The sequence below is a fragment of the Mus musculus genome, chromosome 10 (assembly GCF_000001635.26).
Source record: "Mus musculus strain C57BL/6J chromosome 10, GRCm38.p6 C57BL/6J".
Taxonomy (NCBI): Eukaryota; Metazoa; Chordata; class Mammalia; order Rodentia; family Muridae; genus Mus; species Mus musculus.
The window spans coordinates 8871223-8898436 of NC_000076.6; the positions used below are offsets into that span (position 1 = coordinate 8871223).

The following is a 27214-nucleotide window of genomic DNA, read 5'->3' on the forward strand; positions in this document are numbered from 1 at the left end:
TCTTCTCAGGTGTCATGATATCCACGTCCCCAAATCCTTTACCAGACAGAGCCCTGCCCCACACCATCTTATCCACCCAACCTGGAAGTCCGTTCTAGAGCCTAGCATCAACGACACTAGTTTTTAGCCTGTTTTGTGTAGTAAGGTTTTTCTCTGCGCACCCTCTCCTAGTTCTTTTGCCTCAGATGGTTGAGATGGGGACCTACAGGCAAAAAGTTGTGCTCTTCGGAAAACTAAGCTTAAGACAGCTCAAAGGCGTTCTTCAGGCTCCCAATCATCACTGCTTTTTGTTCCCTCCCACTTCAATATAAATCACAGTCAGTAGAGGAAGAAAGGAAGGCCACAGGGATTTCTCAAACGTGCATGGAAGTAGACAGACACACTCTAATGTCGCCCCAAGGCCCAGTTCACCTGTTCAGTTCAGGGTAGTCTCTATCATGAAGTGCTGGACGTCAAACTTTCTTTCTGGTCTTTGCTTCTCCTCGCTAAATACCCCGAGGACTTATCTACCTCCCCCATTCGTGCCCGCTAAACAGCTATTCCTGACTCTGTCTCCAAGCATCCAGACAGGTTTGTATTGTGCTGCCCTGCTTCTCTTTCTTTCTTTCTCTCTCTCTCTCTCTCTCTCTCTCTCTCTCTCTCTCTCTCTCTCTCTACTTGTTGAGGCATTGTGCCCTACAAAGTGATTATTTTGCCTCCTCTCAGTGGCTTTGTGCTACAGCACCACAGAGCCAGAGCACCCTACCCCCTCCAGGAGTGTCCTACAGCTGACTATTGCATGCCAACAACGAGGAGGCTTCAAACAACAGGAATATATTATGTATTGTCTTAGTTGTTGAGACCAGAAGTCAGATTTCCCCTGAAACCTGTAGAAACAGGAGACTCTTGGCTTCTTCCCAGCTAGTGGTGTGCCAACAACTCTTGGGCACTGTTTAGCTATGGACACCTCTCCAGTATGAATCTCCAAGTGGTGCCTGACTGTGACAATGTCCAAATCTCTCTTCTGTAAGGGATATCAGTTATAATTGAAAACCATCCTAATGACCCCATCTTAAAACTTGGTTGAATATACAAAGAACCCACAAGCCTCTAGGAGTTAAGACTTCATCCATGGTAATGACCTAACAGCATCCCAGGGAGAGTTAAACCCACAAAGAGACTCCTGCCGCGTGTGGCACTGAGAATGCACTCAGTGACAGTGTCTAATGCAGTTCTTATTATTCCTAGATCACCTATTCTTTTCGCCCTATGGCATCTTTGTTTAAAAAGTTTTAAAAGAGAGTGGGGCCTGAGTGAGCTGGGCTGGGGGAAGGGGGGAGGGGAGGGGGATGGGTTTTAAAAAAGCAAGGCAGGCGGATTTCTGAGTTCGAGGCCAGCCTAGTCTAGAGAGTGAGTTCCAGGACAGCGAGGGCTATACAAAGAAACCCTGTCTCGAAAATCCAATAAATAAATAAACAAACAAACAAATAAATAGCAAGTCTTAACCCAGAGGGGTGACCCGATGCCAGAATCCCAAATCTAGGGATACCAAGACAGAAAAACCACAAGTTTGAGACTCCTCTGGGGTACACTGCTAGATCTTGTCTATCTAGATAGATAGATGGATAGATAGATAGATAGATAGATAGATAGATAGATGCAATTTATCTTTGCAGCAGCCAATTTTCCAAGCAGACACAAAAACACCACCGCCCACCAAACACCTTGGGAAAAATGTAATAACAATGGAAGCCTGGGTGGTAAACTGAAGGATGTCCTTTGTCCTAGGGAAGAGTGCTGTGGCTTCCAGGTTGCCTGGAATGCAAAGCTATGTAGGAATCACTGAAGGGAGGCTTCCAAAGAACCTGTGGGCACGATGACAACTGAACTGCTAAGTTCTTTTGATTTCTAGAAAAGAACTTCAATCCTACTATGCAGCCTTTCTATAGCGCCATATAGCTAGCTCTATCTGTATTTGTATGAATATATATATATGAAGCTATGCATTATGTATATTTATACATAATATATATTATGTTACATATATTATATATAATTATAGAATACATAAAAATACTAACTAAAAAGGCCAAGGACAATAGAAGGTTAAGCATGGCTATAGAAGACCAAAAAGGTATTCAGCAACTGTCAATCCATCCAAAAGAGAGAGACTTAAGGCTTATAGCGGCGTTCAGTTGACTAAGTGCTGATGTAGCATACAGGAGACCCTGTCCCAAAGCATGATCCCACTCAGTTTTCATTCCTAAGAAGCCATGGCACACGCCTTAGTTCCAGCTATGTATGAGGCTAAGACACAGGATCCCACAAGGCTAGGAGTTTGAGACCAATCTGAGCAATGAAGCAGGATTTAGCCTGAAAATAAACCAGCGTTTTCAGTGTGTACAAGAGTGACAACCGAGCAGCTGTACAGCCCCGGCATGCTTTTCTCTGCACTCAGAAAGCTTGTTTGAATACAGACTCTCACAGTACCACAGAACGTGGTAGGTCACTACCACCTACTCCTCCCAATTAATTCGCTAAGTCATTTCTCTACCAAAACAACCCTTGGAGCCTTACCGACAATCTCTGCCAACTCCATTGCATAATTCTCTGAGTATTTATCTTGACATGACTAGCAAATGCAGGATTCAAAACCTATGTGCTTTGGCTTGCTCTCTTGATCTCTGGCTGATCCTCAGAAACCATGAGTTACCTAGTGCCCTTGAGCAATCCCTGCCTGGACTCTGTTCTCCGTGTGTAAGGACCTGAAGCAGCATACTCAAACTTGTCTGCAAGTCTATCTATAGGCAGGCAAACAATAGATTTATGTGTCTTGCAGCCTCAATGTTTTTATGAAGCCAACCCTCATATTTGAACAAACAACTCTAACACTTGAACCACTAGTTTGGCCAACAGCAAGAGACTGTCTTTCCCAATGTTGGGGAAGTGGGGCTTCCTGTTTTCCAAAACAGAAGAGACTGGAAATCACAAGACTTGGTGGTGGTGTTCCAGAGCTGCCATCAGCACAGCGACAGTCACAGGAAGACAGCCAGTCTCTGTGATGCTCTCTGGTTCCCTGCAAGCAGTGAGTTTGCAGCACTGACCCAAAGAAAACATCCAACATCTCCACAACCAGGTAGCCTCGTGAAAAAACAGACTGCAGGCCACTTTCTGGCTAATACCCCCCTACACACACACACACACACACACACACACACACACACACACCACAGCACACCAGCAGAGCCACATCCACTGCATCCAATCAACTGCAGCAGAGGGCACTTTGTATACACATAAGACGAAATGGGCAAGCCTAGAAACCTGAACTGGAGATTTGCAAAAGCCAGACTCAGCTAACAACTATTGAATTGTGGGTACTAAAACATGTGCGATAAAATACAGCAGTGTTTTTTAAATGAAAGCCAGGAGCTCGAGAGATGGCTCAGTGGGTAAGGGCACTTTCTACCATCCCCAACTACCTGAGTTCAATCCCCAGAGCCCACACAGCAGGAGAGGGTAAATCTCCGCTTAACGCTCTCACAAACACACACACACATGCCATACTCAAATAAACAAATGCAACTCTAAAGTAAATAATAAAGAAACCAGGAAGCTGAAACTGCTTATGTGACTAAAGGACAGTGGGTGCCAACCAGGGTAACTGTTGGTAAGTAGCTATGACAGCATTTAATTGGCCAAGGAAACAGGACACGCTGTCTCATACCTGAATCCCAGCTCTAGGAAACCTGAACCAAAAGGATCACCAATGACTTCAAAACTCAGCTGCATAGGCAACTCCAGATCAGCCTAGGCCAAAATCAGGACCAGGACCCCACCCCCAAAAAAAGTACACAACAATAAATAAACTGATCCTCCATGTATTTAAGACACACTACTATATGTCAGGATAAAACTATATACAACTATGCTTAGTCTCACCTCTAAAACAGAATTAGAGCAAGGGGTACGGCAAGACCCTGCTACATATCTCCCCACGTTTAAGGAGTACTTGGCCCCATTTATCCCCCCTCTTGGTTTCTATGGAAGTGTTTCCACTATAGAAGGCATCCTGCCTGCCTGCTATAGTGACACAGACTCCCAGATGTGTCAGCTGAAAGGTCCTGACACAGAACACCAATGGGATGGGTGTTAGAGTATCTGACCCAGCTCTGCTGAGACGAGACATTGCTCTTGGCTAACACTAAAGTTACATCACAAAGATTTTCCTCTTCCTCTCATGTATCATTTATACATGAATCATTTGACACCTACTTAATACTCATCGTGAAGTCTCAGTTTCATAATGTTCCCATCAAGGCGAACGGCTACACCGAATTAGTGTTGCAAGGCTCTTCCATTAGACTACTACCTGGACACCACAGGAGACCTAGGTCCCAAAAGGATGCTGCAGAAGGCGGTCGTGGGCATACCCCAAGAGGCACCGCCTAATACAAACATTCTTAGAAAGTTGTTGGTAGATTTGCAATTCATAAGCAAATACACCTTCAAATGGAATGCTTTGCCCTTTATGGATAATTTATTCACAGTCTTTACAGACTTTCCTCCAGATCTCAAAATATCTGCTGGACATTTTCTATACATTCATACATGTTTCTGCAGACTTTAATAGTAAAGTTGGTTCCAAATACAAATTCACATAGGTAGAATGCTTGCCACAGTCACAGCGTCCTGGGCTCACTGCCTGAACCATGTACACTGATGTGGGGTACACTCCTTAAAATCCTGGCATTTGGAGATAGAAGCAGGAGGATTAGAAGTTCAAGGTCATCTTTCACCACATAGCAAGCTTGACACCAGGTTGGACTATATGAGACCTTACTACATCAATCAATAAATAAAAAGTACCCCAAAAGTATATTGATGAAACACTTTATTAAACAATGGGGTTTATGATTTTCCCTGAAGCCACAGAAACTCAGCAAATAAAGTCATCAGTTAACTGGAGGCTTTTAACACATTGCTTGTTTCTATTAAAGTGCCTATTAAAATGCTCTCACCACAAACTGTAAGGAACAACATGAAGCCTAAACACGCAGACAGACATAAAGGTCTCACCCTTGAGAGAGCCACATGTTCCTCACACACACACACACACACACACACACACACACACACACACACACACATTGGCCTGCCTTCTACACTCAAAACAAAACCCAAACAAACAAACAACATACATTTTCTTCATTTAAATCCTCTCTTGCATGATCTCACTCAGATGTGGAGACAGAACAAAGTCAATCCCACAGAAGCTGAGAAAAGAATAATGGTTAACAGGGACTGGAGAAAGGACTCTGCAGTCGACGGCACTTGCTGCTTTTGTGGAAGACCCAGGTTTAGTTCCCAGCACTCACATCATGGGACTCACAACCACCCATAACTCCAGGTCTGGGACATCCAACACCCTCTGGCCTCCACCACAGGCACCTGTACATGTGTGCACATGAACTTCAGTGCACAGACACACAAGTAAAGTAAATCTTTTTTTTAAATTAACAATAATAAATAGGGCTGGAGAGATGGCTCAGGGGTTAAGAGAGCACTGACTGCTCTTCCAGAGGTCCTGAGTTCAATTCCCAGTGCCCACATGGCAGCTCACACAACTGTCTGGAACTCCAATTCCAGAGAATCTGACATCCTCACATAGACATCATGCAGGCAAAACACCAATGCAAGTAAAATAAAAATAAATTATAAATAAATAAATAGGAGGCTGGGTATGGTGGCACAGCATATTGGTATTTCTTGTCTAGGAGGTGTGAAGTTCTAGCAACCTAGCCTTGGAGGAGACCACCTGCAATTCTAACACATGGGAGGCACAGACAGAAAAATCTATGTCTATGTAAAAGCCATCTTGCTCTACATATCTAATGTGAGGCCAGTCTTGACCACATCAGATCCAGCCTAAAGATAAATAAATCAATTAATTAATAAAAGATAAACTTTACTCTCTTATGTACTTGTAAATATAAAAAAAAACATGAGACTTTTCTCTTAAAAAACTTAAAAATAAAACATCACACCTTATTGTATTACTTAGACACAATGAAATATTAAAATAATATTCTGCTGGGTGGTGGTGGCGCATGCCTTTAATCTCAGCAATTGGGGGGCAGAGGCAGGCGGATTTCTGAGTTCGAGGACAGCCTGGTCTACAGAGTGAGTTCCAGGACAGCCAGGGCTACACAGAGAAACCCTGTCTCGAAAAACAAAACAAAACAAAATTAAATAAATAAATATAATAATATTCTAAACAACTTTTAAACAGAAATCACATTTTCATTACAAACTATCATTTGGCCCCAAGAAAACCCTAGCTATTACTAAGATTCATGTTTTCTCCTTTGAATACAGAAAATATTTTAAGAACACATTTCTTGGCATGTAACTTGACAAGTTAATAGCTTGAAATGACTAATGAATTTATTTTTGTTTTTCTCTCTCTTTTCATTTTGTGTTTTGAATCAGAGTCTTGCTATGCCCATGTTGGCCTTTCATCCTCCTCCTCCAAGTGCTAAAGTTATAGGAACGGGCCACAAAGACTGGCTGCTCATTTGTTTCTAAACTGTATACAAGAAAAGGCCATTTAGGGGCTGGAGAGATGGCTCAGCGGTTAAGAGCACTGACTGCTCTTCGGAAGGTCCTGAGTTCAATTCCCAGCAACCACATGGTGGCTCACAACCATCTTTAACGAGATCTGGCGCCCTCTTCTGGAGTGTCTGAAGACAACTACAGTGTACTTATAATAAATCTTAAAAAAAAGAAAAGGACATTTAAGATAGCAAAGCAAGATTGTTAACTGTTTATTTCATAAGGCCTTTAAAACCCACCTCCATTATAGGAATAATCCTATAACAGAGATACACATTTTTGAGCTAAATAACTCCTTTTCTCTACAAATAACTCAATATGGAACACTATTTTTTTTCAAAGCACACATTTTTTTAAAATTATATAAACTAATCGTTTTTGCTCCAAATGGATATATATACTTGTCCTACGACAAGGCTTAGACAGTAAAAACAGACAGTACTAAAAACCAACATGGTCTTAGGATGAATTTCAGTAGCTGGGACATAAGACACATATGAAAAACCGAAATTTGGTCTTGAAGGGCACTTAGCTGAAAGTATGTGATACATTCGTCTATTTTCTTCTCTATTAACTACGTCCTAAGAGAAAGAACGAAGCCGCGAGCAGATACACAGCACTGATCCACCATAGCGCGCCTTCTGCCAGCACCTGCTTCAAAATCATGAAAACCTGATTTTGGTGGGCTCACATCTGCAATCCTAGTTGGTGACTTACAAACAATTCCGCTAGACTCCTCCCAGGGACCTAGCAACCGTTACGTCATCACCTGCCGCCAGGTGGGGGTGGTGTAAGAGGACTGCACCCCACCCCACTCCCCTCTCTCCCTCATCTCCGTCTCTTTCCCTCCTTCAGTTACCACGAGTTCCCAGGCGGCCTCTCTTTCTCTCTGTCCTTCTCTATCCCCACTTTCTCTGCCCTCATGGCTTTGTCTGCTTCTACCCCTTCTCCAGGTCCTCATTGCCCTCCCTCCCCCCCCAGAATAAACCTCCCAGGTCTGTCACGTGGCATGATTTCTCAGGTTGACACCTTGGCATGCCGCCCCTTCCCGACCCCACTCCCCCACCCCTACCCCCTGCCACTACGGCCACCAAGGCACTCTGGAAACCGAAGCAGGAAGACTGAAACAACTTCAAAGCTAGTGCGGGGTGGGGCACATAGTGAGTTCCAACCCAGTTCGCAATACAGAGTAGACTCCGTCTCAAAAAGGAGGAAGAGGAAGAAAGGAAGGGGAGGGGGAGACGGCAGTGGACTGGGTGCTAAGTCAACTGTGCAGGGAGGGAATCTCAAGATGCCCAGGGAGGTCAGCAGGGGGTCTCTGCAGACACAGGCAACTTCAGTTTGAAAGCGCACAGTCTAAATACATGTGATTCCCATTTCTACCAGACAGCTTTCAAAGATCCAAGACATAGGCAAGCACCACCCCTCAAGCCCCCCCCACCAATCCCTCAGCCCCCCACCCCCACCCCGGCCCAGGGACTGATTACAAAGAACTGGAGCATCCAGTTTCGCTCTCTGAGGCAGAGCTACCCTGCCTGCAAGGGCAATCTCTTGGATGGAGATGTGGAGAACACAGAGCCTAATGTGCCTAGAAAGACACAGGACAGGTTGTCTCCAGGTGGCATCCCCCTCATAAAGAATTGATGCTGCTAAACAAAGCAAAAGAGGCAGTAGGCAGCTGGCAAGGAGCAAGGCCAGTGAGCAGGGCTGCCATGCTCAGGTCCCATTACCAAGGCAATTAAATGAATGCGGACACTTTTGAGGCATGGCAGTGCCTGTGTAGCTACCAAAATACAGCTTACCTCAAAACTCACCCGAAGCTTCGGTTAAGTCTTAGAGGCTTGGTGCACTGGTTTATGTGGGATAGTTCATCCAGAGTTCTAGCCTCCAGTCATTCAAACTCTTCCATAAGTCAGGAAGACCCTCAGAGGTGGTGGCAACACTAGTCTAGCACATATGAGACCCCGGGCTCAATTTGTACTCCAAAACAAAACAAAAATGAACCACAGGATTTTCTTGCTATAGTTATAAAAACCTACTCTATAGCAAGTGTGAATTTTATCAGGTAAAATAGACAACAGACAACCAGGCTACAAAGATATCTCATATCTAATCCGACCTTCCTAATGCTGTGACCCTTTAACACAGTTGCTCACACTGGGGTGACCTCCAACCATAACATTATTTTTGCTGCTACTTCATAGCTGTAATTTTGTTACTGTTACAAATTGTAATATACACATTTGATGTTCAGGATATCTTATATGTGACGCCTATGAAAGGGTCACTTGACATTCCAAAGGGTCCCAACCCACAGGTTGAGAACCTCTGGTCTGGACTAAGCAATGAAGCCTTTATTATTATTTTTTTTTCCTTAAAGTTCATTTGTAGCTGGGTGTGGTGGTTCACATTTGTAAACAGGACTTGAGAGAGCAAGGTAGAAGGGACTATGAGCTTCAGTCCAGCATGGACTACATAAGAGCTTCAGGCCACCCGAGCTACATACATACAAGATTATAAAAATAAGATATATTGTATTTGGTGTGTGTGTGTGTGTGTGTGTGTGTGTGTGTGTGTGCGCTATGTATATGCACATTGTGTGCTGGTGGCCACAGAGGTCAGAAGAGGACTCGGATATGATCTTTCTAAGTGTTGGTGGGGAACCCTTCATTTCTGTTATTGCTGAGTCAAACGTGGGGCTTGGCCCGGCAGAGGAGAGATAATGAAGAAATGTATGTACATGTAGCCTCTGCTCTCATCACCTCTACCTGGCCCACTACTGCAGCCTCCAAACTCGCAGGATTCTACTGTTGTTGCTGGTATAAAAACCCTTTCTGTGAGTGTTTCATTTCTTCCTCCACGTCATTGCTAGTCTATTACCACCAACATGCATTATTTTTCAGGAGCACACCTTGACCAGGCCTGCTTCACTCTCTATTTAAACCTAATCCTCAAGTCAGTACCCAAAGACCAACTTGGGGTCCGTCTTGACATGCCCCTCCTCCAGTGTGGCCATCGTGACTGAATACACTGCTTTCCTCCGCTTTAGCAGGACTTGTCTTTTTCACTGACAAATCGGGATGCAGGCACAAGCATGGTTTGTTGGAACAGCTCTTATCTACTGAAAGGATCCAGGATCAGGTACACACAGGCTCAGTCTAGCAATGGAACACCATCCTCCCACTTGCTAAGGGCTGCCTCTACCCTGTCGCCACATCCAACCACAGAGAAGAGAGACAGTTCTTATGATGGAACAAAAGGGCCAGAGAAGGCAGAGAATGGCCAATGAAAGCCAATCAGCAAGCGACCAAGATCGGAGGTAGCTGGGAACAGGCGCCTCCTATAGGAGAAAACGCAATTTCCCCTCTCACTCTGAAGGCTTGGTTTGGGCTTTGTGGCTTGGTTTGGTTTGGCTTGGTTTTCTCAGGAAGACAAGTAACCTTCGGGACTACCTGGACCAAGTCATCAACCAAACTCACCTGGGGACCCTCCCAGCCTGCGCAGGTAAGGCACAGGCTTTCAACAGACGGAAAGATTCCAGCGAGGTCAGAGTACTTTTAAGCCAAGGTACTCCACTGCAGCCTACCCCAGCCCCATCTCTGCCCTCAGGTCCCTGTAGCTGAGGGACACTCGTGAGCTTCCGGCCCCTCCTGCTTCCGCCTCCAGTGGAGTGCTGGGCGGAAAGACTGTAGGCCATCACACCAGGCTGGGATGATGTGGTTGGTATTCCTTGGGGCAGGCTAGGCCGGCAGGCTACCCAGCGAGCCACCCCTCCAGGCCCCACTCTCAAATCCCAATGTGTAAATTTAATTAGATCATTAGCTGATAGGCTTAACTCAAGACACCTCCCAAGGGTACTTGTAAATGAACTAACTGTTCCCTGAGGAGTCACCTTTCTAAAATCCCTCAGGATCTCACTAACAACTCTCCTCCCCCACACTTGACCTGACAAAGAATCAGGAATGGATTCTTTAGTTTCTTCTTCTCCTTTCACTGAAGGTCTGGGTTCTGCTTTATTTCGAAACTGAAGTATGCAGCAAGACATCTAAATACAATAACTCTGAGGATTCCTGTCTACTCTGCAGTTTTCCACAACTTGCTTAAGACTCGGGACCTTTCCACACAATGGGTATTTTCAGTGCAGTGCTAGGAACTGGGGATAAACTACAGAGTCTGCAGGGGACAGAGGAAGCTCAGGGTTGGGGGAGGTGTGCCTTGCAGGATCCTGGCAACAAGAAGGATTTAATTAAACTTCTTACCAGTTAGTAGCTATGAAGCCTGGCTTAGCCTTAGAGGTCCTCAGTTACTAGAGGCCAAAACTAAATGACCATTCCCATTTGCCACAAGATTAAGCAGTCCTAGAAAAATAAAATATAAAAATAAAATAAACCAGAAAAGAGAAGAAAACTTCTCATATCTAAACCACATTTAAATAAATTTGGCAATTCCCACTCTTCAAACCAAGTATTGGCCAGGCGTGGTGGCACACACCTTTAATCCCAGCACTTGGGAGGCAGAGGCAGGCAGATTTCTGAGTTCGAGGCCAGCCTGGTCTACAGAGTGAGTTCCAGAACAGTCAAGGCTACACAGAGAAACCTTGTCTCGAAAAACAAAAACAAAAAGAAACCCAAAAAACCAAGTATTGTCCCCAATCAAGAACCTGAGGGTAGCCACGGTAAATAGAAAACAATTATATGGGACTTGAATAATTCTGCACTTCTGGGCAGACATCTGTTGAATCATGCCATAGGGAAAGGTGCTATGCTTTGAAAATCTAGGCCTGGCCACACTGTAATACCAAGGGGGGCGGGGAAATGGCATGTTTGTGCTTAGGATTCACACACATTTCACAGTTTGCTATTACCTTAGAAGCGCCTGGATTTTGGTTTGGCTGATGGAATTGCCCAAATGTTAGCTTCTGCAGGACCAGAATTCATTAGCACCCTCAAAAGGAACTTGTTATAGGGATATTTTAATGAGACTTCTGTACTTCACAAGTACACAGTTCTTTTTTGACTTTGACACTATGCTCTTAGTACCCAGTTAATTCCAGGCACTGGGACCTGAACACTGGGTTCAGATGCCGGCCGACCCCACTCTCCAGATAATGAGAAGTAGAGCTTTCCATGAGACAGTCTCTCTTCAGTTACAATTTCTGTATTGACTTATTAGTGATATTTATTCTATCACTGCTTACTTTCCATGGTTTAAACTGTTTTATTATTCTCTCAGCAAGTATTTTGTTAACAATTATCTGAAAGCAACCATTTGCTGCTTATCTGTGCACTGACTGAATTAATTTATAAGCAAAAAGGTGTTCTTGTGAACTCAAATATTCATACCTTGTTTACTGAATTAGAGCTAATAAATTAACTAATGACGCCATGCCACAGCCTTCCCTAGATTATAACGTAGAAATTCCACCCTCCCCCTGCCTTGGCCCTGTTAGGAACGGGGGTGGGGGTGGGGGGGCTCTCATTGTTCAGCACTCTCAGAGATAGGGTCCTGCTCTTCTACCTACAAAGGTGTTCACCTACTAGGGTGATAGGCAATGGTCTGGAGTCAGATCAAACATTGTCACCAACAATGTACAGGCCATTAGTCAAACCCTTCAGATGACTGTAGACTTCCATAATTAAAAACACAAAATAAAAGAAACTGTACCTCATGTTTCAACAAAAACGGAGCCACCCAAACGTCACCTCTGTGTCTTGAAATATTGCCCCAAAGATGTAGGTTTTAATAAACACGTGGAAGGCAGCTCTCTAGTGGTAGCAAGAGCCCTCCTCATAACATAGGACCTTCCCACTAGTATGTACAGAGGCAGGGCAGCCAGGTCTACCTCTCTGCATTTTACTACCGAATGCCCAACGTTTGTCCCAAAGGAAATGGAGACTGTATAAAGGACAGGAGAAGGGCTGGACCATACTGACGTTCTCTCCTGCTTCACACTCAACTCCAGGCTGAGTAAGAAAACATCTATTTTCTCTTTCATCTGCTCTTTGAATACCAGGTTTGATCTTCTAGGGCCCCACCCCTTCTTTTACCTCAGCCAAAGAACACTCAGCTACAGCTACCCCGACAGGGCTGGAATCTGCCAGGGAAAGGGATGCAAATATTCAGAAAGGGTGACCTGCCAATCCTCCTCCCCAAACAGCACTCGGTGTGACTTTCACTTTTCCCAGCACTCCCCTCCCCCACCCACCCACCCAGGGCACACCCACCTAAAGGATGGCAACAGGAGATACTATCAAACCAGCATTCTCTGACTGAAAAGTCAGAGTGGCTTCTGGGCAAGAACCAAGATAAGGTGTCTGCCGGTCTAAAACTTAAGATTGTCTGTCACCACTCACAAAACAATCGCTTGATTTCCTGCAATTCAACTGAGCATTGTATGTATCTCTGAAAAAGTTTAGGAAACGCAACAGATTTTAAATCCAAAAGACTTACGTACACAGCATACATACATAAAATTCTAACGTAGGTAAATATGTCTTTTATTATGTATTTGAAAGCACAGACAGAAATCTTTAACCCAGGAAAATGAGATACACTGAACTTCAAGATGTCCAAAAAGATGAGACATAGGCTCTATTTGCAAGAAAAAATATATACAGAGCTGTATTCATTGACCATCTACCATTCATCTGGCAATATGCTGAGTGCATCATACACATGGACATAGTGCCTCTCATAAAACCCAAGACACATGTCTTCCTGTTTTTCAAGTGAATTGGAGAGTCAGGAGTGAATGACCTTGATATGGTAATTGTAGACAGACAACTGGGGAGCAGGGATTTGAACCAGGCTAACTAACTTCAAAGCCCAAGACTTTAACCACTATGGAGAAAACTAAACACTGTATCGTGCCCAAAGAGGCACTGCTAAAACCCTGGGGAGCAGGGATTTGAACCAGACTAACTCGCTCCAAAGCCCAAGACCTTAACCACTATGAAGAAAACTATATCGTTCCTAAAGAGACACGGCTAACACCAGAGACACGGCTAACACCCTATCCATCCAAGGTAAAATTTCATCCTCAGTAGAACTACTTTCCAGAACTAAGATAAATCCATAGGCAGTTTTAACCACTGGCCAGTTCAAAACCTCTTTTGGGGGGGTTTGGTTGGTTGGTTGGTTTTGGTTTTTGGGTTTTTTTGTTTGTTTGTTTTGTTTTGTTTTGTTTTTGATTTTGGGTTTTTTTTGTTGTTGTTTTTGTTTTGTTTTTGTTTTTGGGGGATTGTTTTGTTTTGTTTTCGAGACAGATTTTCTCTGTGTAGTCCTGGCTGTCCTGGAACTCACTCTGTAGACCAGGCTGGCCTCGAACTCAGAAATTCGACTGCCTCTGCCACCCAGGTGCTGGAATTAAAGGCGTGCGCCACCACGCCCGGCAGTTCAAAACCCCTTATCAGCACAGATTCAGCAATATATGCCTTATTGTTCTCAGCGCCAAACATATAAAACAAATATCCTGTAATTCTACAAACTAGAAGAGCTGAGGGCAGAGCAAGTAAACACCGTGGTAGTTCTGCACAAGGAAACGGTTGTTTTCCTCTCATGGGCACAGGACAAGCCCTGTGCGGATAAACATCAATACCGAGAGGCCATGAGGAGTCCACTCGCCAAATATTTACAAGTAGTATTTACATCTACTCTTTCTGGCTTTTTCCACGCCAACTTTTCTAAGCAGGTGTCCCTAATTACAGTCGATTGTTCAAGAGGTGTCTCTGATGTGACCCGACAAGTAGGGGTTTTTTTTTTTTGTTTGGTTGGTTTGGTTTGGTTTGGTTTTTCTAAATTACAGTTTCAACCCCTATATAGAGAATACAGCGGAAAGAAGAAGGGTGACCAATAGGTGGGCGAGGGGTGAGCCCCGCTTCCCCCGCCTGCCTCCCCAGGTAGCTCACCAGGATGCCCATCACGTCGGTCCAGAGGCGGGAGATTGACTCGGAGACACCGGCCTCGGGCTCCAGCTCCCGGGCGGGATCCACCTCCGGCTCAGGCTCCGGCGCCGGGCTAGCAGCTCCCGCGTCCTCCTCCATGGCCGCGTCCCCGTGCGTCCGCGTCCGGGTCCCCGCGCTGCCCACCGCTCGCAGCAGCGCGTCGGCCGACGGGGCGCAAGTTCCCCGCCCGCGGCGTCACCGGGCCGCGCCCCCGCGTCGCATGCCCCAGGCTCCGCTGGGTACGAGCACCACTGCCAGGACTGGCACCTCGATCCCGGGCGACCGCGATTGACAACTCCAGAAACTTTTCCTAGCCCGGCCCCGCGCAGCAACAGGGTAGCTGGAGCAGAGTCCACAACACTGGCTGCGGCGGGGAGTTCACGGGACCAGGGAGACAAGAGCCACACCGCACGGGTGCTGCGTCCTGCTTCGGGGACCGGCTCCGGGTGGCACACCACTCGCCTCTACTGGAGAGTTTGTGCAGGGCTGGGCAGGGGACAGTGACGCCTGTGGACCCGGGCTAATTAGTCCTGGACCCCTCTCTTTAGAATGAGCTCTTCCAACTCCACATGACTCCCTCCCCTCCAGGCTCAAGAAAGCGTTTAGCAACAAAAGGTGCTCTGATGTCAGGCGCTTTGCATGGAAATGAGCCTCAGCCTGGCCAACAAATCGCCTTTTGAAAGCGCCACCGCGCCACGGGCCCGGGGCCCTGCACAAGTCCCCAATCGCGCCATTCACCCGCGCCTTCCGCCACTGAAACTGCAGAAAGTTAATCTTTAAGCCGCTCGCTGAGTTCGAGTTTAAGAGGAGTCCGTATGGTGACAACCCCTGGAATTACAGTCCTGTCTGTCAGGCTTCTTGGAAAACAAAGTGTGACAAAGCTCGCCTGGTCACGAGCCATTGTTTGGGTCGTAAGTCCGGGCGTTTCGGCTCCCGAGTGGCCGCAGTGCTGTGCACTTCTAGGGTTTTCGGATACTTAAATGAGACCCTCTCTGAGCTGTAAGGGTGTGTTTTGTTTTGTTTTGTTTTGTTTTGTTTTGTTTTGTTTTGTTTTGTTTTGTTTTACGTGGAAGAAACAGGCAAGGGGTATGTTCAAAATAAAAGTTAATTTTATGGCCGCTAAGCCCATGCACAGTTCAGGCCTCGATATGTTAATCAAGTGAAAATGCCAGAGGGAAATATCCCTGAAGAGGTCCTTTTTCCCTCTTCTCCCCCTCCTCCTCCTTTTAAAAACCAATCAAAAAATTTTTTCTAAGAGATGACAGTGCCTATCCTATTTGATTTTGTGGCTGCTCACTTTGTGAAACTAAAGAAACCCACGGAATCTGCCCCTTATTAAGGAGGTGGAGTGGAGAGGGGATGAAGTGAGGGTCCCCCGGATAGAACAATTACTTCTGAAGTGTCTTCATCTCTTTCTCAGCTTTCATACATTGAGAACAGCAGTCTAAGTAATGGGTGAATAGCTCTCACCCACAATGTCAAAACGTAAAAAGAAGTAAAACCCTAGCATAGCAGTATGGGCCTATAAGGCTGGGAAGTAGAGACATCGGGATTTTCGTGGCTTTAGTGGCTGCCATTCCAGACAGCTGGTAAGCTCCAGGTTCATGGAGAGATTGATCATGTCTCAAAAAATAAGGTGGTGTATGGTAGAGAAAGACACCTGACATCACTCTGCCGTCCACAGGTATGTGTATAAGTGAATGTACACACACAAGATTTTACCACCCCTTCTCAAACTTTTTTGGTTGGGAGGGTAGTGTGTGTGTGTGTGTGTGTGTGTGTGTGTGTGTGTGTGTGTGGTGTAGTGTAGTAACTGAAGAAGAGCCCTAGAGTCTGAATCAGTGGAGCCAGGCCAGAAGTTTCTCTGGGCTAATGCAGTTCCAGATGTTGGGATTCAGGGCTGGGAGGAGTGAACTAGGTGCCCATTTAACATTTCAAAGTGGACCTGGCCTCTAGATTTTTCCAGAATCCCTCAGTCCCCTTTGCCTGGCCCTAGCCTACCAGACCTGGGCTTCCCCTCCCCCAGGGGCTCTTCCCTATATAATCAGACATTTTGTTTTCTCTCCTTCCTCCGTCCTTCCCTCCCTCCGTCTATTTCTCCCTCAACACTCACTCTCTCTCTCTCTCTCTCTCTCTCTCTCTCTCTCTCTCTCTCTCTCTGCATCCTCTTTCTTAATTTCTCCCCCCCCCCACCCTCTTCCTTTCTGCATGGTGACTTTCCCTGGTCTTGTTCCTTGGGACTGGTGAACCGATTGAGAGCTGCCCCCCAATAAACCTGCCTTTCGAACTTAATTTGTCTTGAATTGGTTTATCCTGTCGTCGGAGAAACCTGTGTCCCAGCTGCCAGCTGCACTGGTGCTGTCTGATGCTAGGAGTCGAAACAAACTCCACTAAGGAAGAAAATGGTTTTATCTATAAAGACACCAAAATAAATGGTGAGAAAAGGAAAATAGACTTTATAGGGATCTTTAAGGTGGAGACATGCAGTCTGCTCTCTGCATAAAAGCCTACAGAGTGAGTTATGCAAGCAGGAGTGGGGTTGGGTCTAAGAAGAACCCATCCAGACACCAATCAGGACTCTATGTCTTTTTGACTCAGATGACCTGAGGGCCTTTCCATGCTACCGTTTCCCTATCCAAGAGGAAGTAAAGTCAAGCTAATTGCTACCCGGCTGGCCCTTCAGAGGCCAGGATGCTTCCAGGTCACCTAAAGCTAGCAAGGCCTTGCTGTAACACATGAGCTACATCTGAACCTTAGCTAGCATTTGGCGCTTATAGCAGGCTGCCCTTTAATCTGCTTCACAGTGAGCTCCCTTTCCTGGCAGTGCCTCTCACCTGGCTGGGGGAAGGAGATAGACAATATGTTGGGGGTGGGCATATGGCTATGTCTATGGTGGCAAATTACATTTTTGCCTGACTGTCTAGTGACCCCTCTACTTCTGGAACAGATAATTTTGACCAGGGGCTTAGTGGTTAAGAGCACTGACTGTTCTTCCAGAGGTCCTGAGTTCAATTCCCAGTAGCCGCATGGTGGCTCACAACCATCTGTAATGGGATCCGATGCCCTCTTCTAGAATCTCTGAAGACAGCTACAGTGTACTCATATAAATAAAATAATAATAATAATAAAGGTGAAACAGAAGTGTTTGTCTCTCTCTCTCTGTCTCTATCTATCTTTGTGTGTGTGTGTGTGTGTGTGTGTGTGTGTGTGTTCTGTCTATTTTTAATGACTTAAGCTTATACACCCCAACACAGACAGAAAGATCAGGAGTTAAAGGCTGGCTTTGGCTATATAAAACACTCAAAAATAATAAACAAACAAACATAAGTAAATGCTGAATCTCCTTATCAAATTTCATGAACTAACTTAAAATGTAACTAAACATTGCCCGAAAATGAGTCTTTTCTCCTACAAATGCCTTCCCAGGTCTTTAAACTATTCCTTTTCCTTTATCAAAGAATTACAATCATCCCTCATCTTCATTTTTCATCTGATTTTGGTCTATGTTTGATTTCCACAAACCCTGTCAAGGTAAGGAAAGTGTAAACTCTGGAGAGAGAACACTAAGATCCTATGGCTCCACGATGCCCTTTCCACCCAGGCTCTCTTCCAGCTTGGCCAATGCTTTTGTTTGTTGATATTATGGATGGTGGTGCTTTGAATAAGAATGGACCCTGTCGGCTCCAGTGTTTGAATGCTTAGACAACTGAGAGTGGTGCTGTTTGGAGGGATTTGGAGGATTTAGGAGTTGAGCCCTAGTTAAAGTAGGTGTGGCCTTGTTGCACCGGAGGATAGGAACTAAACCTCTGAAACAAAAAGCAATTAAATGCTTTCTTCTATGAGAGTTTCTGTGGTCCTGGTGATGGTTTGAATAAGAATGGCCCTCTTTGGCTCCCGTATTTGAATGCTAAATCACCAGGGAGTGGTGCTATCTGAAAGGATTAGGATTAAGAATTGAGTCTTTGCCAGGATGGTGCTGGCTCACTCCTTTAATCCCAGCATCTGGGAGGCAGAGGCAGGCAGATTTCTGAGTTCGAGGCCAGCCTGGTCTACAGAGTGAGTTCCAGGACAGCCAGGGCTATACAGAGAAACCCTGCCTCAAAAAATAAATAAGTAAAAGAATTGAGCTTTTGTGAGCGAATCCTCAGACCAATAGAACAATGACTAAGGCAGTATCCCAGGCTAACCTTGAACTCACTATGTAGCAAAGGATAGCCTTGGCCTTTGCCTCCCAAGTGCTGGGATTTCAGGCCTGGACCATTACAAATAAATGTGGTCAGCTCAAGTAAATGTATTAAAAATGGCTGACATATTATCACCATATGTCATATGTTACACGTATGTTATTATAAAACACAGGACTACATATACATGTTTATAATGACTTTTTGTGAATGTTCTTTCGGTGAGTCAGGATTCCAAGTTTTCAGGCCACACCACTGGAAGTTGCAAGGTAGTTAGGTTTCTTGATTCAGTCTGAGTAAGCCGTCATGACAACAACAAGAAAGGCAACTGGACTTCAGGAAGTGTGGTGGTGAAAGTACAGATTTACCATAGAAAGCACAAATATTAATTTGCCCCCAGCCCTCCACCCCCATCCCCTGGAGCTGAGGACTAAACCCTAGGCCTTAGGCTTGCTAGTAAGTGTTTTACCACTTGAGCTAAATCCCAACCCAGAAAGCACAAATATCAGTAATGAGACAAGTTACGGTTATGTTTTTTAAACATTTGGCAAATTATTTATCTCCTATGTAAAAGAGGGAAACTCCGTCTGTTTTCAGAGTTGTGAGGTTATTGGTGATTATGCAAGAATCTTTACCCAGTAGAACTTTGCCCCCTTTCCCAGCCCCTCCCCACAAACAGACCCACACTCATCCAGTGAGGCCAGATCTGAGTTTCCTTCCTTGTTCATCATACCTAAGATCTTGGGTCACAAGAAGTCATTCCTAGCCCTGGTATGTGGTCATGAGTCACAAAGCTGAGAGGCTACCTCTGGCCGGGTGTGGTCACAAGGACTCTGCAGTCACCTCCGTTTGTACTCTATGGTTTTTGTTTGTTTTTGTTTTTCTGTGTTTTGGGTGTTTGTTCATTTTCGTGTGCCCAGCCTCTCCCACCAAGCTGTATTACCCATCTCTCATCAGCCTTCACAGTGAATATAATAAAAATAACAGTAAAGACAGTTATATGTTTAAGCATATTTTCTCTTTGGAATTGTGCTTAAAATTAAGATACACTTTATGACTGGGTGTGGTGGCACTTGCCATTAATACCAGCTATCTGGAAGCAGAGATAAGCGGGTCTCTGAGTTAGAGAATAGATTGAATTCCAGGAGAGTCAGGGCTGCACAGAGAAACCCTGTCTCAAAACAAACAAACAAACAAACAAGTCTTGTAAACATCAACATTCTTAAACCCCTGAGGATTCCCCTTCACCATTCAAACCTCCACCCAGCTCCTTTGCATTGTGTTTAAGTTGTGTTTAAGTGTGTAGCGGGGGTGGGAGGCTAATATGTGCCTGTGGGTACTCTGTGCCCAATTCCATAAAGGCCAGGTCTCAGACTGAAGCCAAAGCTCTTGGTTTATTTTTTGTTTTGTTTTTCAAATAGGCTGGCAGCCAGCAACCCCCAGTGATCCTCCTATCCCTGCACTCCCCAGTCCCAGGGTTAGGGTTAGAGGTGTGAATAGCACCGGTCACTCCTTGCCTGCTAGGTGGTCACTGGGATCTGAATTTGGGTTCTCAAGGTGGTGTTGCAAGTGCTCTTAACTCCTGAGCCAGCTGGTCAGTCCCATACATCCCCCCCGCCCCCCTGAGTGTCTCGGGCTTTGAGCGTGTTGGTCAAGGGTTCATCCGGTGAGCTGGACCCCTAACTCACTCCTTCCCATTTGAATCCTGCATTCCATTCGTTTCCCCACCTGCTTCATTCTTTCCTGCGATCCGTACCATGCCCACCCCAAACAGAGATGAGCCCAGTTGATGGTTTCCTAGAACTGGGTCAAGTTGATCCACTTTCCTTCATCTTCACTGCCAGCCTCTGTTATCATTTTCTACTCTGTTACCAACAGCAGTTCTTCCCGTCTTGAGGGCACAATCACAACATCATCTACAAGTTCGTTTTTTTGTGTGTTCCTTCAGATCTTACGTTTTTGTTTTGGTTTTGGTTTTGGTTTTGAGGCAGGGTCTCAAAAGGGTCTCATTATGTAGACCTGGGTGGCTTGGAACTCCTTCTGTAGACCAGAGTGATCTTGAATTCACAGAGTTCCACCTCCCTCTGCCTCCTGAGAGCTGGGATGAGAGGGCTGTACCTTCATGCCTGGCCAGGCAATCTGTACATGCCACTTCGCAGGGGATGGTGCTGTGGGCTCAAGTGTGATAGACTTTGGGCAAGCGAAACAAGAAAAGTGGGGTACCGCTGAGAAAATGTAAAGTTTTAACAGACTATATTGAAAAATTACACCAGTGTGCCCCCACAAATGAATAGATATGCAACTTTTAAATTTACTGATTAGGGCTAGAGAGAAGGTTTGGCCATTAAAGGCTCAACACCAAAGAAGGAAGGAAGGAAGGAAGGAAGGAAGGAAGGAAGGAAGGAAGGAAGGAAGGAAGGAAGGAAGGAGAAATCACTGATTAAAGATGCTGTGGGGAGATAAGCAGGCAACTGTAGTTTCACACATCTATAATCCCAGGTCTTGAGAGGCAGGGGCATGGAAACCAGAAACCAAAAGCCAGCTTGAACTTCCTTAAGATCCTGTCTGAAAAAAAAAAAAAAAGAGGTGGGAGGGAGGGACGGAGGGAAGGAAAGAGAAGAAGAGGCACAAGGAAGAGGAAAAGAGGGGGAAAGGAGAAAGGAAAAAAGGAAAAGGGGAAGAAAATGGAATTACTTGCCTGAAGCTACTTTTCAGGGTGTTTTGATTGTTTGATTGCTGCTTGCTTTGTTTGGGTGAGAGGCAGCCTCATTACGTAAACTTTAAACTCTCTATATCCTTAGCTTCCTGAATGCTAGAATCCCAGGCTTCCACATTTTCACACCCAGGTTTCAAAGGGCAGAAAATTAAGTATCTACACTAAAGTAGACTCTCTGCAAGCATGACACCTTTCTTCAGAACAAAATTTAGTTAACAAATTAGTTAAATACTTGTTTTGTATAGCATATATTAAAATTGAGAGATTATAAATAGCCCAATTTATGCTTGGCATTGAAGTTGAGCAAATGAAAACAGAGAAGCCCATTTAATTATTTTGCCACTCATCGGTAATGTCTCCTCTCTGGCACTCCCAAGTAGGGCATTCCACAGTGCCTTGGGGAACCAAATTCCAGGGGCATCTGACAGGCTAAAATGTTTTTCTCCAACAAATTTTCCAATGATTTCTTTTTTTTTTTTTTTTCTCACAAAGACCTGAAACGTGATCCAATTCCATGCAAAATCAAGTGCCTGGCTTTTTGGTTTGATTTGGTTCGGTTGCTACTGTTTTGCTGTAAATACTTGAGAGAAATGAGAAAAAATCTGAGAGCAAGGTAAGGAGTAATTAAAAAAAAATGAAAACATGGGCTGAAGATATGGCTCAACAGTTAAGAGTGCTGCCTGTTCTTCCAGACGATCTGGGTTCGATTCCCAGCACCCACATGATGGCTTACAACCATCTGTAACTCCAATTTTACTAAATAGGATCTAGCAAGCTGTCTGGGCTCCACAGGCACCAGCCATGCAAATAGAGACCAGTCATACATGCAGGAAAGACATGAAATAATAATTTGAGAACTTTTTAAAAAGTTGAATACTGTCACAAAAAGTCAAGATGACAAGGCCAATGAAGCAAGAATGGGAGAGTCTACATTCCTCTGAAATCTCTTTATTTGTACATTTTATTATTAATTGATATGTTTATTTGTGTGTGTGTGCCTATGCACACATGCCTATAAAAACATGTGCACGTGGGCGCTTGCAGAAACCAGAAGAGGATGACAGATCCCCTGGTGCTGGGGTTCTACATGGCTGTTAACCTCTCTATGTCAGTACTGGGAACCACATTTAGATCCGTCCTCTATGAGAACAGCAAGTTCTCCTGCCCTCTGAGTCATCTCTTTAACCCCAGCTGAAATCTCTCCTACTATGAGAAGCAACAGCACTTCTAACCCTGGCCGGTTACAGGTCTTCCTCTGTGGTAGTTGCTATAGAAATCTCAAGAGTCTGTCTGTGAGTGACTCTATTGGACACAACAGTAACATCACAGCTATTTCATTCCATAATCTAAGATCACACTACTAGCCATTTGTGGTGGCGATTGCCTTTGGGAGGCAAAGGCAGGCAAATCTCTGTGAGTTCCAGACCAGCAGGTCCATATAATAAGGTTTAGGCCAGCTGGAGCTACAGAGTGAGACCCATCTCAACAAACAAACAAATGTAACAATGAAAATCAGACTGGAGAGATGCCTCGGCGGTTAGGAGCATATGCTGCTCTTGCAGAGGACCTGAGTTCAGTTCACAGTACCCATGTTAGACAGCTCACAAGTGCCTAGTGCTTACAACCCCAAATGATCTGAGGCCTCTGCCCTCCACAGTCACCTGAACACCATGAGCACATACCACACACACACACACACATTCACAGGTGGACACACGCATACAATACAAATAACTTTAAAAAATATTTTAAGTCACTTGTTCTTTAAGTCAGGGTCCCACTCTCCATCCTGAGCTGGCCTCAAATATGAGATCTTTCTAATTTAACATCCCAGGCATCAGAATGGCAATGTATGCCATCATGCCCAGGCAGCCTAGAAAATTCCTAAAGCCATATGTAATTCTCAACTGGCACATTATATAGAGCTCTGGTTTGAATCTGAAATATGTCTCTACGGCTCACTTAAACCCTGAGTTCCCAGGTTGAGACACTATCTGGAAGGCTGTGCTCCCTTGGAACTTTGGCTGATGTAAGTAGATTACAAGAAGCAGGCCTTTGGAGGTCGTGCCCTCTCCTGTTTCCTGAACATAATCATTGTGTCCTGCCTGCTGCCACGCGGAGTCTGTCACACACTCCTGATGCCATCAGTTCTGTCTTGCCTTCTCTGCTACTGAGACCAAGGAGTTTGATGGTCCCATTTGGGTTCTTAATTTTATCATTAAAGAATTTAAAAATGGACATAGAAGGGATTCCAAGAGCAATGTCATCAGAATTAGAGAGGGGAACAGCGGGGCGGGCAATCTGTAAATCTTGGAAGCTTGGAGGGGGTGGGGGTGGGACAGCACAGCGAGGAGGGAAAAGCAAGAACGTCAAGCCTTTCGAGTTAGAGATCAAAATGTTGGCATGTTCAGCTATAGTGGTCAGGAGGTGTTGCATTGTGGAAGGGGCAGAGGCTTCAGAGAAAAAATGAGAGAGTCCAGTCATAGAAAGCGTGTTTGGGCTTTTGGCCAGTGTTGTGGTTTGAGTAGTTATGGCTGCCACAGACTCGTGTTTGAAAGCCATAGGATGTGGCACCATTATATGGTGTGGCCTAGGTGGAGTAGGTGCATCTTTGTTGGACTGGGTGTGGCCTAGTTAGAGTAGGTGTGGCCTTATTGGAGTGGGTGTAGCCTTATTGGAGTAGGTGTGGTCTTGTTAGAGAGGGTGAGGCCTTGTTGGAGGAGATGTGGCCTTGTTGGAGGATGTGTGTGCTCAAGCTCCTCTCAGTGTGCAAGAGAGTCCCCTTCTGCTGCCTGTGGTTCAAGAAGTAGAATCCTTAGGTGCCTCTCCAGCACCACGTCTGCCTGGGCCTGCCAACCTTCCTGCCATGACAATAAAAGATGAAACCTCTGAAACTGTAAGCCAGACCCAATGAAATGTTTGCATTTATAAGAGTTGCTGTGGTCATGGTGTCTGTTCACAGCGATGAAATTCTAACTAAGATGGTCAATATGCAAGACAGATTTAAAAAAAAAAAAAAAGAAGGGAAAGGAAGAGCATGCATAGTGCCAGGCTGCAGGTTGGAGTTCAGAGGGCATCTGACGCCAAGCTCTTGTGCTGCAGAACAAGGGACTGCACCAGGGACACATAGTTAAAAAGAGGACAGATAGCTGGATAGATGATAGCTAGGTAGATAGATGGATGGATAGATAGATAGATAGATAGATAAATAGATGATAGTATTTATGAAGAAAGAAAAAAAAAGTAGCAAGAGTGGGCGTGGTCTAGTGCACTGAGGGAAAGCCCCCAAAAGTATTGAGACTGAGCCACTAGGTGTATAGCTCTGTATAGGATATTTACATAGCACTTGCTTCTACTTTGGAAGGCACAGACTTGTTTTGAGCATGCTCTGTTTATTCCATGATGCCCAAGTGAGGAAGGGATTCTAGCTTTTCCTCTGCTAACTGGATTCTTTTGCATGTGAACCTGGATGTTCCAGTCCGCAGTTTCTACTGTCATTCCTACTGTGGTGGAGTATGGCCCTCTGAAACCATGAGCCAAAATCAGCTTCTTTGCTGAACTTGTCTCTTCCGGGAACTTTGGTCACAGCCACTCAAAAGGAATACACTCAGAAACATGTGTTACTGGCAGGAAGCAAGATTCTAGTAGGTTGTGTATGGGTACCTATGAGGACCAAAAATGTGAGCAGCTAGAGCTGAGTGCTATTTGTTGAAAGCAAAGAACCAAAGGAATCCAACTCAAAATAAACTAAAAAGTAAACTAAGATGGGAAGGAAAGCCACTATGCTGTAGGCGAGGGCCCTGCCTCAAAAAGAAAAAAGAACACATGGAGACTGATACTTAGAATCAAGATCTTGTTATTTATCTTTTTACTTAAACTTTTTGAGAATGTTAAAAAAACAAAAACCAGAGATAGTGTTCTTTCTTTCTTTCTTTTTTTTTTTTTTGGTTTTTCGAGACAGGGTTTCTCTGTGTAGCTCAGGCTGTCCTTATTTGTAGACCAGGCTGGCCTCGAACTCAGAAATCCGCCTGCCACTGTGCTAGGATTAAAGGCGTGCGCCACCAGGACGATTGTGCTATTTCTAAGGTATGCAAAGACAGGCTTAAAAAGAGCGCAGCTGGAAAGCATCACCACCCACCCTGGCTCATCAATCTTGTCTATTTTGTGAACTTCATGAGAATGCCTACTTGCTTCTCTGTTACTGAAACATGCTTGTTGGTGGGAAAAAAATTCCCCATTCAATTAAAAACATCTGATTAATACTGCTACATTTCGTCCTCGAACTGTCTCAGTGTCATGGTACATTGGGCACCAGTTTTGCTTCTAGTGAGGAGCCCAGAGGAAATTTTGGGTCCTTTTCAGGCATCGTGTACCTGAGTGTATGTGATACACACGGTGCATGCAGGAGCCCACACGTCAGAAGGGGATGAGGATGCCCAGGAATTAGAGTTACAGGCTGTAAGAGTTCTTAGCTGCTGCTGCTGTTGTTGAGGCAGGGTCTTTCACTGGCCTGGAACCTACTGTGCATGCGGGGTAAGGGCTGGCTGGCTAGCCATTAGGCCCCAGGCATCCTTCTGTCTCCCAGCATCAGCATCACAAGCATGCATTAAGCTAGCTAGCTTTCTTTCTTTCTTTCTTTCTTTCTTTCTTTCTTTCTTCCTTTCTTCCTTTCTTTCTAAGTTTTTAGGTAGGTTCTGGGGATCAAGCTATGGTCCTGGTGATTTCTCAGCAGGCACTTTACACAGTCAGCTACTTCCTCAGCCTTGAGTAATTTTCATTTCTAAAGACTCTGGTATAACGTTCTGTTAAAAAAAACCCAACAAAACGAAAACAACAACAACAACAACAACAACAACAACAAAACACATGTGTTGGCTCAGCACAAAATTTAAAAGGACAGTGTAATATTTCTTTCACTAATCATTTTTTAAAAGCCTAAGAAATTTGCTATAGGCATGACTCGAGGATGCCCATGCCTGCATCAGCTCTCCGTGGCTGATTTTATTCTGCTCTGTTCCTCGTGCAGGAGTCCAGAGTTTGGATCGCACGAAACTTGATTTCTCTCCTAGTAACCTTCGCCCACTGTCCGTTACAAAGCGAACAAAAGAACTCCAACTGTCCCTCCAGCTGTAAACCTCTATGATTTTAGAATCTCAGAACTGTAGCTCTTCCTTCTCACGAGATCCAGTTTTCCCTACTTCCCATGAAAAGTGGAGTCTAATGGACTCTCCTAGAGATCGTCAAGGTTGTTTTATTCTCCTGGATCCTTTCTTTTACATCAAGTTTCCTGTAACACACAGACACACACACACACACACACACACACACACACACACACACACACACAGATTCATGTAAGACACAGTCACATAGACACACATAGGGAGACACAGGTACACATACACATACAGACACATAGATACAGACACAGAGACACATACACACATAGACACACATACACAGACACATACACACAGATACAGTAAGACACACAGAAACACACAGTCACACAAACTTACAGAGATACACATGGACACACATAGACACACAGACATATAGACATACAGACACAGAGACACAAACACACATAGACACACACACTCAGAGATATACATATACACAGAGAGACAGACACTCCTACACATTCAGGCTCACAGAGAGATAGACACATACAGACACACATTGATACACAGACACACACATACAGATAGAGGCAGAGGGGGACAGCTCAGTTATTGCAGCCTCTCTGAGAGTCCTTACACAACTGCATATATTAA

General features: G+C 44.9%; 1 protein-coding gene across 4 annotated transcripts in view; it reads right to left on the reverse strand.

Moving 5' to 3' along the window:
* Window positions 1–27214, reverse strand: part of Sash1 (SAM and SH3 domain containing 1) — a 223392-nt gene that overhangs the window by 149006 nt on the left and 47172 nt on the right. Inside the window, exon 1 of one of the 4 annotated variants that reach the window (XM_030245255.1) lies at window positions 14502–15258. The exons of 2 other annotated variants lie outside the window; for them this stretch is intronic. In XM_030245255.1, the coding sequence (XP_030101115.1) occupies window positions 14502–14636 (135 nt within the window). In that variant the 5' untranslated portion in view covers window positions 14637–15258. Of the gene's footprint in view, window positions 1–14501; window positions 15259–27214 lie in introns of those variants that run through there. One more of the 4 variants, NM_175155.4, reaches the window with a different exon arrangement.